At 40.9% G+C, this 22100-nt stretch overlaps 1 protein-coding gene across 1 annotated transcript; it reads left to right on the forward strand.

Annotated features, from left to right (window-relative positions):
• The first annotated feature begins 682 nt into the window (after positions 1-682).
• On the forward strand, positions 683-10271 carry LOC105060334 (chaperone protein ClpD2, chloroplastic). Its single transcript, XM_010943997.4, is given in 13 exon segments — positions 683-1270; positions 1273-1591; positions 3106-3266; positions 3361-3590; positions 3678-3786; positions 3871-4001; positions 5343-5444; positions 5541-5822; positions 5907-6034; positions 6131-6425; positions 7500-7733; positions 9331-9564; positions 9830-10271. Coding segments are annotated over 13 exon segments (2877 nt in total). The 5' UTR covers positions 683-930; the 3' UTR covers positions 10142-10271.
• Positions 10272-22100: the final 11829 nt, after the last annotated feature.

A 22100-nucleotide genomic window follows, 5' to 3' on the forward strand; every position in this document is an offset into this window, starting at 1 on the left:
GGACACGTTTGACTACCAACCGTAGCTAACTACACGACGCTGCGAAAGGAGAAGTAGAGGAAAATATGCCGATTTGGGTGTGAAAACATGCCACGGAGCTGGCCGCAGTGAACAGTCAAATCGACAAAGGAGACGGACGACAGCCCACGCTTTTCTTTTCTTTCCTGGTCTACCCCCGTCCCTTTCCCCGTCTCCGCTCTTCCCATGCCAACCGCTTCTCGCCCTCTCCCGTTTCGTGTCCGACTTTACCACTGTTTAATGTGATGTGCATTTTGGAGCTTCCCACGCCTCGTCCTCCTCCCTCCTTCCCACTTCGTTTCCACGTGCCGCTTCCTTCTCAAGGTTTACTTCCCATCATCGCACGCCGCGTATGACTGGACCTGCCATGATCCCGTAGCGTGAGCGGTACGTTCATCTATCATCCGCCATAGTGCGCGAGCCAGCCGACTAGATGCCATCGGACGCTCATGAACCAACCGTCTGATGGTGGGCCCCATCACAGATTCTAAGCGTGCACGAGTCGCCGATCGTCGAATTGGAGCGGAAGAAAGACAATCCCTGGCTCTCCGCGATCCCGATCTAATTCCTTCCTTCCGACCGTCCGAGTGGCCCACTCTTTCTTCCTTCCTTTATTTCCCCTTCCCCCATATAATTCCAAGCATCCATCTCCCACACCTCCGCTTCTTCCTTTCTTCTCCGCCCACTCCACGTTTGTCAAACGGAGCCAGCCTTCCCCAGCTCCCAATTTATTTATAGCCCCAGAACTCCATCTAGTGGGACAGCCCTGCCTCTAAAAAAGCAGCGGAAAAGAGAAAAAGCAGGTAAAAGGAAAGTAAAATATCTCCGATCCCTCCTCCTCTCTCTCATCCCGGCTCTTGCCCTCAATTTTTTCGACTAGACCTAGACGGACAGATCGAGAGCCCCACCCGAATGGAGGCGTGCTCCTGCTCCTGCTCTCCTTCCATCTTCTCCGTCCATTCCATGGATCCCTCCCCTCTCTCCGCCCGCTGCCGCCCCCCCGGCCACAGCCCCTCCTTCACCCTCCACCGCGCCGCCCCGATCTTTGTCCCCCCCGCCACCGCCCCGTCCAGAGCCTCACTCGATTTTCGCGGCAGCACTGCCCTCCTCCCCCTCCGCCGCTCCCCCGCCGCCCTCCCCTCCTTTACCTCCCGGCGGCGCCCCAGGCGGCCCGTGTCGGCCGTCTTCGAGCGCTTCACGGAGAGGGCCATCAAAGCCGTCGTCTTCTCGCAGAGGGAGGCCCGCGCCCTTGGGGGGGCATGGTCTTCACCCAGCACCTCCTCCTCGGCCTCGTTGCCGAGGACCGCTCTCCCGACGGCTTCCTCGGTTCCGGTATCACCATCGACCGCGCCAGAGAGGCCGTCCGGTCCATCTGGACCGAGACGACCGGCGGCGGCGATCCCTCCACCTCCCGGTCGGCCACTGACGTGCCCTTCTCCATCAGCACCAAGCGCGTGTTCGAGGCTGCCGTCGAGTTCTCCAGAAACATGGGCTGCAATTTCATCGCCCCCGAGCACATCGCCATTGGTCTCTTTACCGTCGACGATGGCAGCGCCGGCCAGGTGCTCAAAAGGTAAAACTGCTCCCCAGTGGTTCGTTGATTCTGATTGCCTCCTCCAACCCTTGCTTTGCTTCAGCACGGGTCTGTTCGTACTCTCCTAGGTGATGTTATGTATCTTGGGAGAAACTTATGTTGCTTTTATTTTATTTTATTTTCGAGCACTGACTTTTGCAGGACAGACAATTCTTTATTATCTCGATTGATGTCTGTTGAGTTTATCTTGAAATTAAAAAAAAAATTGTATCGGTGAGCTAAATAATCTGCAAAGTATCTATTGTTGAAATTAGGCTGTGAGGAAACTTTTAACATAATTATTCGGGGAAATAAAAGTGGAGTGCTAAAACTACATGAAATGAGAGATCTGCTTCAGTCGTTGGAGACCGGTCTTGTTAAATGAAAGCACTTGCATCTTACAAGAATGAAATAAATCAAAGTCTTAAATAAGTACCATTACTTACAATACATAATTTACATAAGTTATTAGCTGAGAATACATATATGTTTGCAGGGATACAGGTTATGCAGAATGTGCTATAAATTTTCTTATAATAACTAATTCATATTTCTATAATTAGCATGATATTAGTATATCATATTCTGTTCTTTCCCCTTACTTTTAACTTTTAAAGTTTTATTTCTCTGGTTTGATCCAGTTTTGGTCCAAAATCTTTTAATATAAAGTGAACTAAACTTTATTCGCCTGCCAAGACTTTATTTGTGCCAAGCAATGGCCCCTCTTGTTTAACCATAACTTGTAAGCCCAAGTTGTCTGCATATAGTGAATCTGTGACAGTATATGCATGTATATGTGTGTTAAACAAGTTTGTACATCATCTGAGAGGAAAAGGATTCAGCAAAACAGAGATATTTTAAATGTCTAACCTATAGAGTGTGTCAAATTTTCTGTCCTTGCCATGGTCATCATGTGACACCTTTATTTTCAACTCAAGCACTTAAACCTTGAAGCAAATATTTGCTTGATCTGTCCATATTTCAGATATGCACCTTTAACTTCTATATTTGGACTACTTCTGGTAGTGCATGCATGAGCATAAACATCACTACATTGTATGCATGTTAGACTTGTGGTATAGACATTTTGACTTAGTAATGCATTTCAAGCATATTGCTAGGGAACTTTATGGTTTGTTCTAGACCAAGTTACATGCTAGATGGACTTGAGTACATTTGTGGGATGTGGGTTTATGTCTAACCGTCACATCCTTCTAATATCAAATAACATTTTCTCGTGGGACATGGGTCTATATCTAACTATCACATCCTTCCAATATCAAATGGGGTTACTCTGATTAAACCCAATGGTCCAGGTAAGACAGCCCCTAGATGACGAATGATTAAAGTACTGTTCCCATGTCTGTCATTGAATTCTCTAATAAGGCAAAACTTTGAAATATGTTTATTACAATATCATGTGAACTGCTCAGTGCCTTCAGTATATTGTGATATTTTAGCATTTACTTCCCTAAACTGAAACTGGTAGTTTAATTAGCTGACAATGGCTGCAGCTTGGGAGCGGACCTCAACCACTTAGCATCAGTGGCACTTTCTAGGCTTCAAGGGGAACTTGCTAAGGATGGTAGAGAACCATTGGCATCAACTCATAAAATGAAGGAAAAATCTCCTGCTGGAAAGGCTGCAGTTGTAAGGTCCTCTGACAAGATGAAAGGTTGGTGGTCCTGTTCGAGTGCTTCAGATTTATAGTCTTATGATACCTAATATCTTGTTTAGACTGATTTATTCCAATTGATCTCCAATTACAGATAAAAGTGTATTAGATCAATTCTGTGTGGATCTAACTGCTCGAGCAAGTGAAGGGCTTATTGATCCTGTAATTGGACGAGATATAGAGGTTCAAAGAATTGTTCAAATCCTATGCCGAAGAACAAAGAACAACCCGATTCTTTTGGGTGAACCTGGTGTTGGGAAAACGGCAATCGCTGAAGGATTGGCTCTTCGCATTGCCAAAGGAGATATCCCCATTTTTCTTGTGGTATGTTTTCATGCTTTGTTAGTGATATATGTTTCTTCTTTTCTTATATTATCTAGAGTAACTTCTTTGTGATTGTTCTTATTGCAGGAAAAACGCATAATGTCACTTGATGTTGGTTTATTAATGGCGGGTGCAAAGGAGAGGGGTGAATTAGAAGCTCGAGTTACTAGTTTGATAAGTGAAGTGCGGAAAGCAGGTTAATGGGCAAAGCTACTTTGGAATTCGAGTCTGTTTGTGCCATGTTTTTTTGTCATTTCTAATAAGTTGAAAACATATGCAGGTGATGTTATTTTGTTTGTTGATGAAGTTCATACACTTATTGGATCTGGGATAGTTGGGAGGGGAAACAAGGGGTCAGGTCTTGATATTGCTAACTTGTTGAAGCCTGCCCTTGGTAGAGGTGAATTGCAGGTAATGCTCTTATCTGAGTTAAAAAATCCTTGCACAGGCATAAAACTATATTCACAATTTCACATTGATTTGAAATCATGGAATAATATAATTTTTGAGAGCCTCATTCGGTCCAAGTTGAAGAAACCACTAGTTTGATACAATGCTTAATGGCAAACCTTCTGGATCAAATCTCTTTGTTCCTTCAAGTCTGTAATATTAAATGCTCAATGCAATATTAATGGAAATTTAACAGAGAAATTCAAGATTTTTCGCTACACCAATGAATTCTGTACCCATGCAATATTAAGGCTTTAAGCTTAGATGCTTATGTGGGAAACTGAGAAGAACAGAACAAGGGTTGGAAGACAAAGAACTGCTCAAGGGTCTAAAATATGGCAAGGACTGCTCAAGAGTACTAAAAATATGGTGTACTTTGCATTCTTATTTGACATAGGAGCCAGCTATTATTAATTTGTTTTTTTGCCTTATTGGTTGTTAGTGGATTGATTACTCAGACAGTCTATCTCCATATTTCTTTGATGCTCTTAGTGCTCAAAGTAATTTTGGAACATTACACTTGTTTCAACATTTTTTTTGAAATATGGAAATCAAGTTGTGGAGGAGGCTTGTGTGACTTGCATAATCCTACATTTTGCCCAAGGCTCCTTTTGACTTGTCCAACATGTTGTTTGAAATTAACATTGAGATGTTGGAAACTTTGACTTAGTTTCCTGCAAAATTATATAAAAAAACCTGTGTTTCAAAACTTTCCACTACTTAGGTAACATCTGTTGTTTATTTATGTTATGAGGTGCAGCTTGAGGTATGATGGCAAATATCTGAGGTTATCTAATTGTATTCATTTTGCCATGCTGTCATGTCAGCGATCATGTTTATGGGTTAGGATTTTGAAGTCTTTTACACACACAGCAGCTAACATCTGCTGCAGATTTTATAGCCATCTGCTCCTCGTAGGGTGTCTCTAATATTGGATTAAGCACCTGAAGACTGGGAAGTCTAGAAATCTGTATTTCATGAAAAATAATTGAAAAGATAGAAACTTTAGTTCTGTATTCATCTAAGCTGTACCAAGTAACAGCTCATCTAATGAATTGCACTAGCTTTTTCATACATTTTTGTGCCACTTACTTTTCAGTATCCTCTGGTAACAACCTTACAAAAATAGTCTATCACTCCTGACTTAATAAATCTACACTGGATTGTATAAATATTCTATACCATGCTTTCCTGGATTTCACCTGTATTTGTTGGTGATCTTCCAATATTTCTTTTAAATGTATATAAAATTTTGTTTATCATTATCAATGTCCATTATACTAATTATCTGAGCATGGCCAGTGCATTGCATCTACGACTGTAGATGAACATAGGACACATTTTGAGAAGGATAAGGCTTTAGCTCGCCGTTTTCAGCCAGTGTTCATAAATGAACCTAGCCAGGTAATGTTGGGGCTCTTGCTGCTGCAGATCGTCCAAGACAGCAATCTTTTCTCTGTGGTTTAATTGTCAATCATTCTTCCTTTCATTATCTTATAGGAGGATGCTGTGAAGATATTACTCGGTCTACGCAAGAGATATGAAATTTTTCATAAGTGCAGATTCAGTTTGGAAGCCATAAATGCTGCAGTATATCTATCATCTAGATATATTCCTGATAGGTATCTTCCTGATAAAGCAATAGATCTGATGGATGAAGCTGGCAGCAGAGCTCGTATGGATGCATTCAAAAAGAAGAAGGAAGAGCAAGTTTCTATACTCTCAAAGTCAGCAGATGAGTGCTGGCAAGAGATAAGAGCTGTCCAAGCAATGTATGAAGTGGTACTGGTTTCTTCGATGCTGATGTCTATTCATTCTTGTGATCCATATCAGGCTAACTACATTATGTTTCTGTTTTATACTTAGGTAGCTGCAAATAAGCTGAAATATTCTCTGGATGAGAGCAGCAGCACAGAGGGTTGTGTTGATGCTGAAGGAGCGGGTGAGATCAGGATGGTCTCAGATTCATCTCTCCCATCAACATTCGATGATGAGTGAGATATTTCATTCTTTTGTTATGAATTAGATATCCATCACCTTCTGTGCTAGTTTAAAACCTGTTCTTTTGTGTGGATTTTGCTTGTATGCAGACCGGCGGTTGTTGGACCAGAGGAAATAGCCCAAGTTGCTTCCCTGTGGTCAGGAATCCCAGTTCAGCAGCTCACTGCAGATGAAAAAAAGCTTCTAATCGGCTTAAATGAGGAGCTTAGAAAACGTGTAATTGGCCAAGATGATGCTGTCATTGCCATTTCTCGAGCTGTGAAGAGGTCACGTGTTGGCCTGAAAGATCCTGATAGACCCATTGCTGCAATGCTCTTCTGTGGCCCAACTGGAGTTGGTAAAACTGAGCTCACAAGAGCTTTAGCAGCAAGCTACTTTGGATCGGTAATTTTCTCCCTTTTCTGATATTATACGAGGGACTCTCAGGGATGTTTCCAGCCTCAAGTGTGACTCAGGATTGCAATCACTCCTCCCCACTGGTTTTCGAATACCATCCTACAGGCAGTAGCCAAAGTAACAGATGGTTAGGAAAGATAGTAACTGGAGTCTTTACCTAGCATGACTTATGCAACCATGCTAAATTGGCTGTTGGACTGTTATCTGACAGCAAAAAATGGCTAGTGCATACGAGGGGAAAGGGTGAGGGAGATCATAGTAAATCATTTTGAACGTCTGTCACTTCCCTTCAAGAGTTGGATAGGATCCTAGGTCTTAACTCAAATAACCTTATTTCTCCTACCAATAATGTGTATTGCTTATGCGGAATGCTCGTTCATGCGCATCTCTCTCTCTCTCTCTCTCTCTCTCTCTCACACACACACACACACACACATGCGTGCACAGCACAGGTGCATACATGCATATGTACTGTGCATAATGAATTCGAATGTGCTATGCGTGGGCTTACTGCTCTTTATGTAACATATGAATGCAGCTTTTTCAGACTTTCAGTTCATAAAACATATTGGTAGCAGCAGCACGAATAAGATAAAGAAAAATTGACAACCTTGTCAAGTTTCACTATGTTCTTTCTTCCCCAAACAATCTTGGTGGCGTCCGTTAATTTTTTGTAATTATGCCATTATCTGAAATGGATTTAATGAATAGTTCGATAACTTAATTGGATTCAGTATTCTACTTTTTAGAATAAAGTTGAAAGATGGTGCTTCGATCTTGCTTTCAAGATGACCATGATCCCTTGATCTGCTTAAATGTTCATAGTGGCAATATTGAGATTCCACATTAAATCTTCCATTGGCAAATATTTCCACTCCTGCTTTGCATATATTGAGTTCAATTGATTTTAAGCATTCATTACCATATTTCTTAGGTGTCCCGTGCTATTGACTAGTGACTTTCCTTTTCTCCGTGATCTTTCATGCAACTGCTCATTGTTAATTGAAATTTCTGCTACTGTGCAAGTGATGCTGTAATAGCTTCCTTGTTTTGATATGACAGGAGACAGCTATGCTGCGACTGGATATGAGTGAATACATGGAGAGGCACACTGTAAGCAAGCTAATAGGATCTCCTCCGGGGTACATTGGTTATGGAGAGGGTGGTACTCTGACTGAAGCAGTTAGGAGAAGACCTTTCACAGTGATATTGCTTGATGAAATAGAGAAAGCTCACCCTGATATATTCAATATCCTCCTCCAAGTATTTGAAGATGGCCACCTCACGGATTCTCAGGTTAGTATTTGTAATGAGTGAGAAGATGGATTAAGTCATATTAATCCATTTATGCAATTGCTATCATAGTAATTGACATGGTGCTAGCCAATTTTTATTTGTTACGCCATGCATCAGCTTGTTTAGGTCTGTTAAGTTTTCCAATGGTGTTTTTATAACACGAGGAACTTTATGGTTATACAACACGTTGCACAAAATTGTTGCTAGACAAACTGTTAAACATGATAGCATTAGATGAATGTTGCATAATATCTCACATGATGCAGCATGCATTGACAATTCCATTTTACATCAATGCATTAAAGTTTTTGGTTTTGATATGGTATCAATGATGTTCTCGATTTCAACATCCAACATTGTTGTCATGGAAAGATCAGTTATTCTCTCACTCCAAAATTAAAAGAACTGGAGAAAATTAAATTAATTTACTGGGATACAGAATTGTTCTTAATTCATCTTGTCTTGTAATAAATGAAAGTGTTTACCAATTGATCCTTCTGGCTAAGTATTTGATATAAAAGAGCCTGCATGTGTATTCTGATGGACCAAAATATATTTCCTGTTTGATGCATTTGCAGATTGGCTTAAGCTTTATTACATAAAATTGTCTGCTGATTCAGTTCTACATTGAATGCATCTGTCCGTTCCTTTTTCCTTTATTGTTTCTAGAGCTCCTAGAGTTGATATCGAATAAGTGCAGAAGGCTCTCACCATTGCATGGTCTGGGGGAGGGCCAGACGTATGCTGTCTTATCCTTGCATGCGGACAGATTGTTTTAATATTTCGAACCTGACATCCAGGTCACAATGCAGCAACCTTACATTGTGCCAAGGCCCACCCTCATATTTGAACTGAGCTATTATTTTTCTAAATTGATAGGTTCTATCCATAAGGCCTCATAACTCAGCAAGAAAACTTGGCTGTACTAGTAAAAGAAATTTAGATTGCAGTCTTTTCCCCTGTACTATCTTTTGGTCTGCCAGAATACATTTCTCAGGCCGTATCATGGATGGCTCGGTTGTTTCTCTAATTTTATCAATGTGATATTCTAGTTCTTACAGGTTGTCTGTTGTTTCTTTTTATTATTTTGAGAATGTTCATGGACAGTTTTTCGAATGTGCCTCTGTGTCTGTGTATGAAAGAAACTGTAACCGTAGCCTTGTCCCCAAGTACTTGGGATTGGCTTTATGAATCCTGACTCTTTCTTTCTGTGCATGAGAGGAACCATAACATAGACGTGTGCCCCTAACCTTCAAGCCTTGTTCTGGCTATTTGGTGTTGTCTCTACAAGTCATATTCCAACAAGCATTCCTATTTAGGGCTACATTTGTTTGTGACTACTTTAAGTTTGCATGAGAGGAACAAATATTAATTTTGATATCTTGCTGACCTATAAATTGGCTATTGCTATTTGAATTCCAACCCCTCTCCCATCCCTTTCCGTCTTTGTTTTGTAATTTATACACGGCAATATTTTTTTTGTGAAAAGGATGAGGAAAATTATATGAGCATGTTGGCAAAGATAGATCCTTTATTTCCATCTGGAGCTTTTTTGAGTTTGAATCTCTAGCAACTTCTATATCTTCTTGTTCAACAGGGGCGGAGGGTTTCATTCAAAAATGCATTGATTATCATGACGTCTAATGTGGGGTCTACGGCAATATCGAAGGGTAGGCGGAGCATTGGTTTTATGATTGCAGAAGACCAGGAGTCAAGCTCGTATGCTGCAATGAAAGCACTAGTAATGGAGGAGTTAAAGGCATATTTCCGGCCTGAGTTACTTAATAGAATAGATGAGGTGGTCGTATTCCGTCCCCTCGAGAAAACTCAGGTTTGTTCTGTTTTCTTGTTTCTCCCGGTTCATTTTCCTCCAACAGTCCCTGAAACTTGGTCTTTTATCTTCCTTGGTGAACCATCATTCTTGTAGCTAGCATGAGTTTAGATTATCTGCATTATCATTTGCACACTAAGTTCTCAAGTAACCTTCGAGGATCATGCTTTTCAAACGTCTGGTACTATCGCATTGGTGTTAAAAGTATCAAGTTAGCATCTATGAGTTGGTACATGGTCTTCATACTTCTATCTTCCTCTTTCAGATGCTGGAGATTCTGAATATAATGTTAGGAGAAGTGAAGGGCAGGCTCTTGTCCCTTGGGATTGGTCTAGAAGTGTCTGATGCAGTCATGGATTTGGTTTGCCAACGAGGGTATGACAAAAGCTACGGCGCGCGGCCATTGAGAAGAGCTGTGACCCGTTTCATTGAAGATGTCATTAGTGAGGCGATTCTGGCTGGAGATTACAAGCCTGGTGACACCGTTGTGATTGATGTGGATGCTTCTGGGAACCCTTTCGCGAGCCAGCTGCCCGATCAGACAATCCGCCTATCTGATGCAACATCGACACTCTAAACTCCGTGTCAATCTTTGTAGTTCTATTCTTTCATTTTGGTAAGGTTGGAAGCTTATGCTGTATAGATGCCTTTTAAAATACTGTATATATTTTATATGATTCAGTGAATTCAATTCTCATTCAGTGAAAGATGATGTAAAAATATATTGAAGCTCACATAGAACAAAATTTCGAGCGAGTGTTCTTAATCCACGCACGATGCATCCATAAACTCGATGGGTCCCCATTTCCAATCTCATGAAAATATGAATAAACCTCACTAGTGGCATAAATAAATGGCTATCTTAGGGGAAAAAATCCACCATGGGAACCATTATTTTCCTCTAAATACCATAGCCTCTAAATACCAATGGTGGTCATCTAGTACTCTTGGGCAACTTGACCCTCATGGCTAATGTAGAACATGTGTCCAAATAGCCCAATGTTAGTCCTTTGTCCGCACATTTCGGCCCAAACAAGTTTGGCAGTACATCGTCTGCTCTAACTACTGAGTTTCTAGGGATCTTGAGACCTTTGGCTTGCTCTGAACGGACATTAGGCAACCTAGCAATATTTTTGCGCTACTCTTCGACATGGCCAAACCCCGTATATAAGGAGCAAACGACGGTTATATTTTTTTATATTGAAATTTTTGACTAGTCTTCTTCCCTTAGGCAAACAACGCCTGGCCATGAAGGTTTTGTGAGATTGACTTGCACGCTTGCCTCGACGTCTCCTCCTCTAAAACCTCCGCCGTTTGGTTGTCAATATACAGAAGTTTTCTTGCTCCTGCTGCAATTTTCATGAGCATGCGTTGATCCCATTGCTCAACATAAAGGTCTGGCAGCCGCATCTACAATGAAGCTTTGGTGATTAAATCACCCCTACTTGGAAATTTGGTCACCAACATTCCAAGGAAAGAACCTAAGTAGCAGCTGCCTAGGGCCCAATGATGATCCTTTTTTTCATCACGATGGAAAATCAAGTGACTTCCAAAAGGTTGAATAATACTGAATTCTTTAGACTTTCCAATAGAGTTTCATTTCTTTCATAGTTAAACCGAGGGGCAAACCATTTCCAAGAAACTTGCCTATAAGTGAAATTGCCCATCATTGACATGCGCCATCATATTCCTCATCAGAAAATGTAACAGAAAATTGCTCTTGAAGACAAGAATCTCTCCTCATAAACATTTTAGATTTTCCAATGATAGTGTCATCCTTATTTTCTTTTGGCGGAGGGTCCAAGAAATGATGTCAAGAATATAAAAACATGACTTTTTCATAATAAGCACAACTAATTTAATAAAATGCATGAAAGCCTGCAACATGAACTACAATACATTAGAAGTTGGTATTATGCGCATTTTCATCATAAAGTTAATTGATTGTTTGATCATGCAGTAAAACCTAGATAAACTTGTCTTCTCCTATAATAAAAACAATCACAGTCAATAAAAGGATCATAATGAGTAAGGTTCCACAAAATTTTGTATGATATCTAAACGGAATTATCCAACACAATATAAGCAGAAGCCAAATGAGGCAACAGATAAAAGGACACTGCCCCGGTATTTACATCTTGGAAGGTAAAGATCTTCACATTTTGGGTAGTGGATCTTTATAGAACTCTTTTGAGGGGATATCTGATGTACCCACAAGCAAGAATGGTTGTGCCTTAGAAAAAACTTGGGGGCGGCGCCCATTATCGATTCTCTTTTGCCTTTTATGCTATGTCATCAAGCAAAGGAGATATCAATGGGCATTCAAAAAATCATAGGTAAAAGTTGCTTTTAGTTCTCCAAGTTTAGGCCTGATTTTTAGTAAGTATTTAAACTTCAAAAAGCTCAAATTTGATCTCTACTATTTTACCACTGTTTTAATGCTATTCTTCCCTCCAATTCTGGCCACTCTCTCACCAAAAATCCCTGCTAGCATTAACCGGTGATTATGTGACCTATTGGTGATGATGTGGCATTCTTTTTCTTTCTGGCACTACTATTAGCATATGACTGTGATGGGAATAATATATGAAAATTTTTATTTTGATGGTGTGGCATATGGGTGATAACAAAGTATACAAGTAATGACATGGTATCTAGATGATGATGTGGCACATAACATATGTCATATTAAAATTTTTTGTCCAAAAATATCCGATCACTAAGTGATACGTCATTATCTATATACCACATCATTATCCATATGCTAGGTTATTATCTATATACTATGTCATCACCTATATACCATAAATTATGTTTTTGGTTCTCTAAGGGTCTACATCTGTGTATCAAAGGTGTAGGTTGATTCACTAAGAGTGCAGAGTCATATGTCAAGAGTACAAATTGATACACTAAAGATGCAAGTCGGTATTGCTAAGGGTACAAGAAGATACACCAAAGATGCAGGTCGAGCAACTTGGATGTATACCGATAAGATAAGAATTATTAGCTTAGGATGAGGTCTTAATAGAGTAGATTCTTAGGATAGTAGCTAGCCAATTGTTACCACTACTTGTAATATGGGATAAGCGGTCATGTTACCTACCATAGGTGGGAATAATGGTCCATGTGGCATGCAATACAGAGGATAAGTGTCCAAAATAAATAATGACATTCATCTTTCCACTATACATGATGTAAGAGGAAGGTGATAATACCCACCAAGTATGGCAATAGTGGTCCATGTAGCACATGTAAAGACAAGTGTTCAAAATTTATAGTAGTTTCCAACTTTCCATTACCAATGACATAAAAAGAAAAGAAGCACTACTTTGGCAATAGTGGTCCATATGGTAGACAATAGCGAGGATGAGCATTCAAAACTAAGTATTAGCACCTATCTTACTGGTTAAGAGTACTTATAAATATTAGATTGCAATTATGATAGAAAACCATCTACAAATAATGCAATGTACTTTTTACCTTTAGTATTAACTATCCATTTTATAGTTGCTTTCTATATTTGGTCTCGACTCTTGATGTTTTTAATATCTATTGCCAACTATTCTTTTACTATGCATGTATATAACCATGATCATTCCACAAATATTATACCAAAAATCATTCCTTATCAATATTTGGCTTATCTTGAAGTAGCCTATATTGACCATGTTCCCCCATTTGGCCTATGATATAATCTTTTGTTCTTGAAAATCTGGGGCTAGTATGGTCATCTCGATCTTCTGCCGTCATCTTTTCATGGGCAAGACTTGATCTTTTGATTTGCTTACCCATATTATCATCAAATTCTAGTTGTTCGGTCTTGGTTTCCATTCCTAATGTGACTTCTTAGCCAAACTCTACTTAGTCTTACCAAGAGTATGTGATTCCCACCTGCTCTGATTTTATCAAACTTGACCCACATGGTGCTTACTTATGGCCACTAGTTAGATTGTTGAGATGTAGTATAAACATAATGAACATACCAACCCCTAGTTTGGTTTGGTGCGACCTTGCACTTGATAGCAAAATTCCTGCATTACCTCCATTAATAATGATAGCCTTCAACCCTTTCAATTGTGAGATCCTAGCCCACCATAGCTTCTAGATAAATTAATTTGAACTTGCAATATTGGAGTATTAGAATATTGGAGGAGTTGGAACTTTAGAAATCTATGAATTGTGACAACGGTAAAGCTAGGGCTTGCATCAGAGAATCCTCAAAATCTATGGGTCAAGATAATCAATGATTTCACCCACTGACCAATGGTAGGGAGTAGGGGGTAGGGTGTAGTCAATTAAGGAGTTATGGATTCCTCGGTTAATCCTAGGCCACCCATGGAATTTAGATCGGACCTTGGATATGGTAACCCAAGGATGAATGGATGGAGAATTAATGTTGGCCTATGTAGTATGCTTGTGGGGCAAACTTTTATTCCATAGGCGGTATACATATATGCACTAGAATCCATGGACTGTGGGCTAAGTGCCATAATGGGTCTTGATTCCACCAAATCCATATACCGAGTATGGTGCTTACAATATATATTGGAATCCATTGAACTAAAAGATGACAAACCTGCATGTCCAGCATCTCACTAAGAATATGAATTACCTACTTAATTAAGACAAGATTTCACAAAATTTAGCTAAACTTATTAAATTGATAAGAGACCATTTAAGTTGCATATAGGCTGGTAATTAATAAGGCCATTAATAGAAAGATTTACTGGAATGGTTTGACAAGTTTTATGAATTGCATAAGGGATATTAAGTCCCTAAATTTTCAAGTCTTTTAGGAGTTGATAATTTGTCTATTGTGGAATACATAGACCGATCTCATGTTTTAATGCAGAGAAGTTGGGAACAAAGATTCATAAAGCTCAAACTTTTGGCTGGGGACAAAACTCCTAAGGCAGACAGCTTTTCTACTCTCTTCTTCAGATGGTATTGGGCTATTATCCAGGATGAGGTGGTGGAGATGATGCAGCAGTTCTTTACCATGGCTGTGATGCTTGCAACTTGGAAGTGGACCTTCATTGTTCTAGTGCCGAAGTAGGATGCCTTAGAGTCAGGTCACTTTAGACCTATCAGCCTTTGCACTACCCTATATAAGGCATGTGCAAAGATTTTGGTGGATAGGATGAAGCCTATACTTTCTTGATTGATCAGTCTGAAGCAGGATACCTTTATAGGTGGTCACAGCATCTCCAACAATATACTGATTGCCCAGGAGTTCATGTATGACTTGTAGAGAGCTCTGACTCATCATTGCCTCATGGCTATCATGCTTGATATGGAGAGCTTATGATCTGATGTATTGGGACTTCCTTCACCAAGCCTTGGCAAGCTTCGGGTTTCAAAATTGCTAGATTAGTTGGATCATGAGGTGCGTCCATCCCTCATCTTTCTACATCCTAATCAATGGCACCCCAACAGAGTTCTCCTACTCCTTCGTAGGCCTTCACCAAGGTTGTCTCTTATTTTCATACCTATTCATTATTTGTGCTGATACTCTTTCTTGTGCTATGTGAGCTGTGACCATAAGATAGGTGTTGGACCCTTACATGCCAGCCCTAGGGGCCTAGCTGATCTCGTACTTACTTTTTGCAAATGACTGTCTCCTGGTAGGATGGGCTTCTTCTCGAAATATAATGACCTTTCAAAGGATTCTAGATGAGTACCATAACACCTTCGATCAAAAGATAAATCTCTTCAAGTCAGCAGTGCACTTTAGTCTGAAGACTAGTGCTCATCAGAGGCAGGCTATCGGGGTGACTCGAGGCATCTCCAAGCAAACTGGGACTTTGCACTATCTATGGGTGCCTATGATTGGATGGTGATTGAGGCAGACAGAATGCCTGGATATGGAGTGGCAATCCAGGAGTGTCTTGACAGTTGGCAGGCTAGGGCCTTATCTATAATGGCTAAGGTGATCAAACTAGAGCCTTATCTATAATGGCTAAGGTGACTTTGATCAGGTCGATTCTCGCTTCTATCTCTATACCTATTGTCCAACACAATCATGCCAAGGTCCTCTCTTTAGAACCTTGAGTGGCTCTTTAAGAACTTCCTATGGGGCTTGCACCATGGAGGGGGTGGACTTCACCTCTTGGCATGGGAGGTTATTTGCCAGTTGATTAGTGAGGGGGACTTGGTATTCAGTCCCTGATGGTTCGTGTGAGGCATTGATTGCCCGACATACCATGAGATTTTTACTCCAGGAGTTTTTGGAGTACTCTAATATAGGTAAGGTATGGATCTTGGACCACTAGGGATGACATTTATTCTCTCTGACATTGCTCCTTCGTATGGAGAGAGATCTACTCTCGCACCCTTGAGATATTAACCCAGACTACCTCATAGGTGGGGGACAGACCCTGGGTAGATATCATTTAGGATCTATGGATGGTTGACCTCCCATTGTGCCATTGGCCAACCTTTATCAACATAGAGATTGGTGGCTCGATGCATGTCTGGGACCTTCTATAGGTGGAGGGGTGAGGCTAGGACTGGGAGCTAGTGTTACATTACTTTGGAGATCAACTGGCTGACCAGTTTTGTCCTATGCTATTCCTATTTATGGTAGCCCAGATACCAGGGTTTGTCGATCTTCCTACATAGCGAGAGTGATGGATAGGAAGTTGTATGACCTCTACAAGAGTGAGCCAATAATGAGGATGAATGGTGCTTGGGTCTGGAGACTTAGAGTCTACCCTAGGATGAGCCTGCTTCTCTAGAAGATAGCCTAGAGCCGTCTCCCCACCAAGACGTTCCTTAGGGCATGGGGGATGGGCATTCCATCCTCCTACCCCGATTGTGGTCAAGATGAGGAGATGGTAGAGCATGCTCTCTTTCTCTATCCAAGAGCTATGTATGTATGGTAGTTGTCTACATCCTTTGCTATGTAGCTCCGGTCTACGGTGTCCACATAGGTTTTTTTGGAGATGTTATAATGCAGCATGGGGACTGAGGCCTATAGACTTTCTGGCACTTGGGCAAGCTACATCATTTACCATATCTGGTTGGCTTGGAATTGCAACATTGTCGAGGTGAGGTGGTAGCCAATGTGGTTAGTCTTAGAGAGGGCTCTGATCGAGGCAATACCAATCACTGACTTGTCTTCTAATAGTTTGACATCGGCAAGTTGGGACGTCCGAGACTTCCCTCATGCTTACATAGCGGCTCATCATGTCTTCATCACCTGGAGCCCCTACCCCTGAGTTTTCTTAAGATCAACATTGACGACAACGTCGTTGGTAGTAGTGATGGAGTAGGATTTGTAATTCACAGCCCAGACTCTAGATTTATTGGGGCTGGTGGGATCCACCTTTATGAGAGCATAGTGCCGGCGGCAGAGCTGAGAGTGACCTGGAGGACACTCTGCTTGCGAGGTAGGTCCTGAGGGCTGATCAGTTGGTCATTGAGGGGACTCTACCGCGATGGTGGGTCGGTTATGGAGATGGGTTGGGACTCATTCTGAGCATCCGCTTATCTATGACATTTGGAGGACTCTTCTAGATAGTGTCCTTATAGACATCAAATATGCCTATCGCGAGGCGAACAGTGCTATGGATTAGATAGCCAACTATGTTGTCCAGTACTTATGAGGGATTACTTGGACTGATGCATCTATTTTGCCTTTGTCCTTCTGGGATATTCTTTTTTTGATTATTTTGGTTGCATTCATACTCGTCTTATATGAGTTCTCCATCTTATTAAAAAAAAAAACCTTCCATGGGTCAACATCACTACATCGGTTGTTATTCATCACGATCTTTGAGCACGGTTTCATGGTGATGATGCTGATGGCAAACGAGGGACAAATGGATGGGGAGGGTTCTCCCTAGCATAGAATGAGACAACCCCTAATAAAGACCACAAAGATTTCATTAATGTCTACTAATTTTTTGAACCTTATCTCTCCTTTATTTCTTGGCCAAATTGGGCATGCAACCAGTTGTTTTTTTTTTTTTTTTTGGTGAAGCATGCAACTAGTTGTTGAAAAGGTCTCATAATGCTCTATACAACCATGGCAACCTCCAAACATGTGGTGGCTTGATTTGAGTGAAACTTAGTTTGGAATATATGGGTCCAAAATAGTTACCAAACTTGTGTTCTATTCTCTCATACCACATGTTAGTTTTGGTTGCCATTTTATGAAAACGATCATACTCCTATGTGCTATCAAATGTGTGTAAAGGAAGTCCTAACAATGAGTATATGAAAAGCTGACATGAAAGGCTAACAAGGTTCTATTAATGGCCAACCCATGAAAAATCATATAAACAAAGGCTTATGGCAAGTATGTTTAACATCCTTAGAACCCTAAAAAGTATGAAAACTAACCTAATGGCTATAACACACTACTAGTGTAAGTAATCGAATGGCTATCATAAAATAAATCAATAACTTATATTTTGGAAGCATGTGATCAATGTCCCTGAGGTCGTTCTTTGGCTAGAGCAATATGCCCCGAGCTCCTTTCCTTGATCTAGGTCATCCTCCTCCAATATGTTAGTTGAACGATAAGATTTTGATGTTGTTTTGCTTCTAGAAGTCTATTTACAATTGAAAGGAATTTATCTCACAACCCAAATGTCTTCAAATTGAAGGATAGAAGAAGAGAAGATCACTTGTATTCACAAGTTTCTAATCCCCTAGTTTTATAATATGGTGATTATGTGGGAGTTGTTAGATGTATGCCCTAGAGCCATTAGGCTGACACATATATTTACTCTAAAATATAATTTTGTATTTGATATTTTCATTATTAATGAAATCGGCTTATTTATTCCATTCATGTTATACATGTATCCATGAATCGTCCAAAGAATTAATAAGATGATGATATATATTCTCAAAAATTAAGAATTTGAGGCATATGTCATTGATGATTAATTTCTAAATACTTCCAATCGATGGATCATCATGGAGATAGTGATTGATCCAGATAGATTGGTGTATGATCACTTTTCTTTTAAATAGATGAGTCTCAAGTCTATAGTGTGGAGATACTAAAGCAAGAATACAGATGGTTGTTAGAGAATAAAGATACCGAGTATGACCAATACAACAAGTATCACTTGGATGTGTTCTCACTTGTCAGCACTTACTTGAGCTACAGTAGTATGACTAGTCCTTTGATCTACGGTATCTCAACTATTCACAATGAGATTGTTATAGTTTGACTGCACATACACTTGATCTCTTAGTCATATGGCTCCTTGCAGTTCATGTTGGCTGTAGTAGGTTCATGGTAGGGGTAGAGTGTGGATCTAGATAGAATCTATCATCTTTGATAGATAAGGAAGATAGTTCTATGTGATTTATGAGATTGAGTTTGTAAGACCTTAGCTAGAGCAGTATGAATAATGAAAATTTTTTTTTATTATTTTCATATCAGGAACTCGAGTTGAATAGATTTGACATATGACAAATGATGGGTTTTGATGAGAAATTTTATAACCTCTATCTTATCAGGACTTACGATAGAAGGACTGAATCATATGGTAATTATATCTAGAGGTTCATCTATTCCATTCTTCTGAAATGCCACCACATGTTGCTAGATGTTATTAGTGGATTGTGAGACTCATGAGAATTATTTTGATGGTCAATAATTCATATTGAGTGAATTCCAATCCATTGAAAGGAGTTTCAATAATATTGTTGATGAAGATCATAATATATCTCATTACTCGATAGAATAGCACCTATAGGATCACACACAAGAATTTTATGTCTGATAGATGGTTGAATTTAATTGACATGTCAATACTACTACAAAATAGGACTATGGCAGTAGCTGAAAACCACTGCTGTAGCCAAAAAATTATTGTCATAGCCTACAGCAGTAGTTAGATAACTGCTGCCACTATGGCCATCTCCATAGGCCTATGGTAGAATTTTTTGGGATAGATAGTGGTTGTATCAATCACTGCCATAGAAAAGTATGATAGTGATTTTACAACGGTTGCCATAGAGACTATGGCAGTGGTTGTCCAACCACTGCTGTACAGTTATGGCAACGGTTGTTCAACTGCTACATAGCTAAGCTACGATAGGGTTATACGAACTACTTTTATAGATACTATGGCAGCAGTTGCCAAACCGCTACCGTAGCCTTTCATCGATCAAATGATCGGTAGATAACAGACAGTGGACGATTCACGGGAGGAAGCGACCGGTTGCAGTCGGTGGGAGGGGATGGGCGGTGGTCGGGCCCATCGGGAAGGCGACGGCTACACAGACGACAACAGCGGGACTTGGGTAGAGAGAGATCGCAAATGCTCAAGCCCATGCTATTGCTAGTTGACTACTTAAGTCATTATATATAGTCATTATTTCTTCACAACTGATGTGGGACTATCACAATCAACCATAGGATGGACCTACGGCAGCGATTATTGATAACCGCTATCGTAGGTAAATCTAGGACAGCGATTATCGGTAACCACTACCGTAGGTCTAATCTATGACAAAGGTTGGTGATAACCACTGCCATAGATAGAAATATGGTAGCAGTTATATCTGACCACTACTATAAGTATGATATGGCAGTAGTTAGTAAATTACTGCCATATTGGGGATGTCTGGTCAGGACACCACCATCATAGGATCTTTTCGATACCACTCACATTGCACTCGATCAGCAAGAAAAAGAAAGAAAAAAAAATAAATACAAGACGAGAAAAAAGTCAAGTACATGGATCAACCCAAGTCTTACCTCTATGGGGCATGCAAAGCTTCACTATGAGAAAGAAACAAGTACAAGAGGAGATCCTCATACTCTCAACCTTTATACACAATCTCTCTCAACTAGAAGCTACCCTTACAAAACTCTCACTAGAATCCAGAAGATTCTCTGAACCTCTGAAATAACCACTATCTAACAGTCTACCTGAGATATCCCTGTATCTTTGCTGTCTGCCGACTCTTCTCAGGCTGCTGCTACCTGCTGCCATCTACTGCTTTAGGTTCTGCTGACTGCTACTACCACCACGCAACTCTCGATTTGCCATAGGATTGTTTATAGCCCCAAACTCACATCCAGCTTGTATCCTGCACGTCTTAGGACTTCTGATCTCATCAAACAGTGTCCCTAGCCTTCAGATCATGACCACAAGCCATAATCAGCCGTCGATCGTGCAATAGGCCACCCAATCTATAGAAGTCTCTTATGAACTACAAGAAACGGATCGAAAATACCACCGATCCACCGTGGACCACAAGAAATGGAGCAGGAAATGCTCTCGATCCACGGCCATGCATGGACCGTATGAGAAAGCAGGACATGCACCCGTGCTCACGGTCGGCCCCGTGCTTGGCCCTGCTCGCACACACCCATGCTGGGCCATGCCCACATGCTCACCCACATTGGGCCCACTAGCATGCTGGGCCATGCTCTCCTGCATGCGCCCGCACGTTCGTCGGACCTGGCTACACTGTCGTTGGCCTCTGCCACCCTGTGGGCCATGCTAGTCTCTGTGCTGGCCTTCTATCGCACATATCTCCTCTGTTTGGACTTCGTTTGGACTATTCTTAGGCTTGTTGGATTTCATTCATCATCTTGGATCTCATTCTTAGGCTTATTATGGATCGAATCTTGAGATATTTTTCTCAACAATCTCCATCTTGACCTGATATTCGACCTCTACAATGACTCTGAGAGCTCATCTCTCACTCCCATACCTTGGGGCAAATACTTGCTACTTATGGATGGATAAACATGGGAGTCGAGCCAGACCACTCGATCCCATCTCCGTCATATGCTGTGTGCTCTCTAACTTGAGATCTGCTCAGGATAGTCTCCTGCGGTAATACGATCTTTACCTTGCGACATCACCTCTCATCCTTTCGAGTCTCCAATCTCATGCTCGATCCATCTATTCTTGAAGCTCCACCTCGTACTGAGCTCCCTGCTAAGAAGTAGTGTCCTCCATACTGCTTCTCCTTCATCACAATCTTATTGCTATGTATGACCTTCAGAATTCTTCCATTAGCTCTCCACCTATAGTCGATCGAATCCAATCTGCTCAAGAAAATTAGATTTTTTTTGAAGCTGGATATGTATCAAACCTCACCCAACTTCCTCACTACTCTATCATGTGTCTCCATGCTGACCATTTCGATGTCCTTGATCGCACAGCTTGATCCATCCGACAAGCAAACAGTGCCCTCACTGCTCTTCAAAAACTTAAATAGCTCCTTTCTGCAACAGACATGACAGGAATAAGCATAGTTTAAAATCCACTATTGAAAAGAAGTAGATATATCACCTGAGACCATAAGCGCATCGATGATCTCAATGTCGCTACTAGTCACTGCCATAGTAGCTATCGTCCGATTCTTGAGTTGAGGGTAATCTCTGACATGATAGCCCAACTCATCACATCGGTAGCATCTGATCTTACTATAATCTCTCATCTTGGACTTGGACTGCCCATGTCATGATCCCTATCGCTTCATCTTCCACAATCGCATCCTCTAGTCACCGCCAGGGTTGAGTGACCGCCTTAACATGAAGCCCAATTCTT

Source organism: Elaeis guineensis, chromosome 1 (genome assembly GCF_000442705.2).
Source record: "Elaeis guineensis isolate ETL-2024a chromosome 1, EG11, whole genome shotgun sequence".
NCBI classification, from domain to species: Eukaryota; Viridiplantae; Streptophyta; class Magnoliopsida; order Arecales; family Arecaceae; genus Elaeis; species Elaeis guineensis.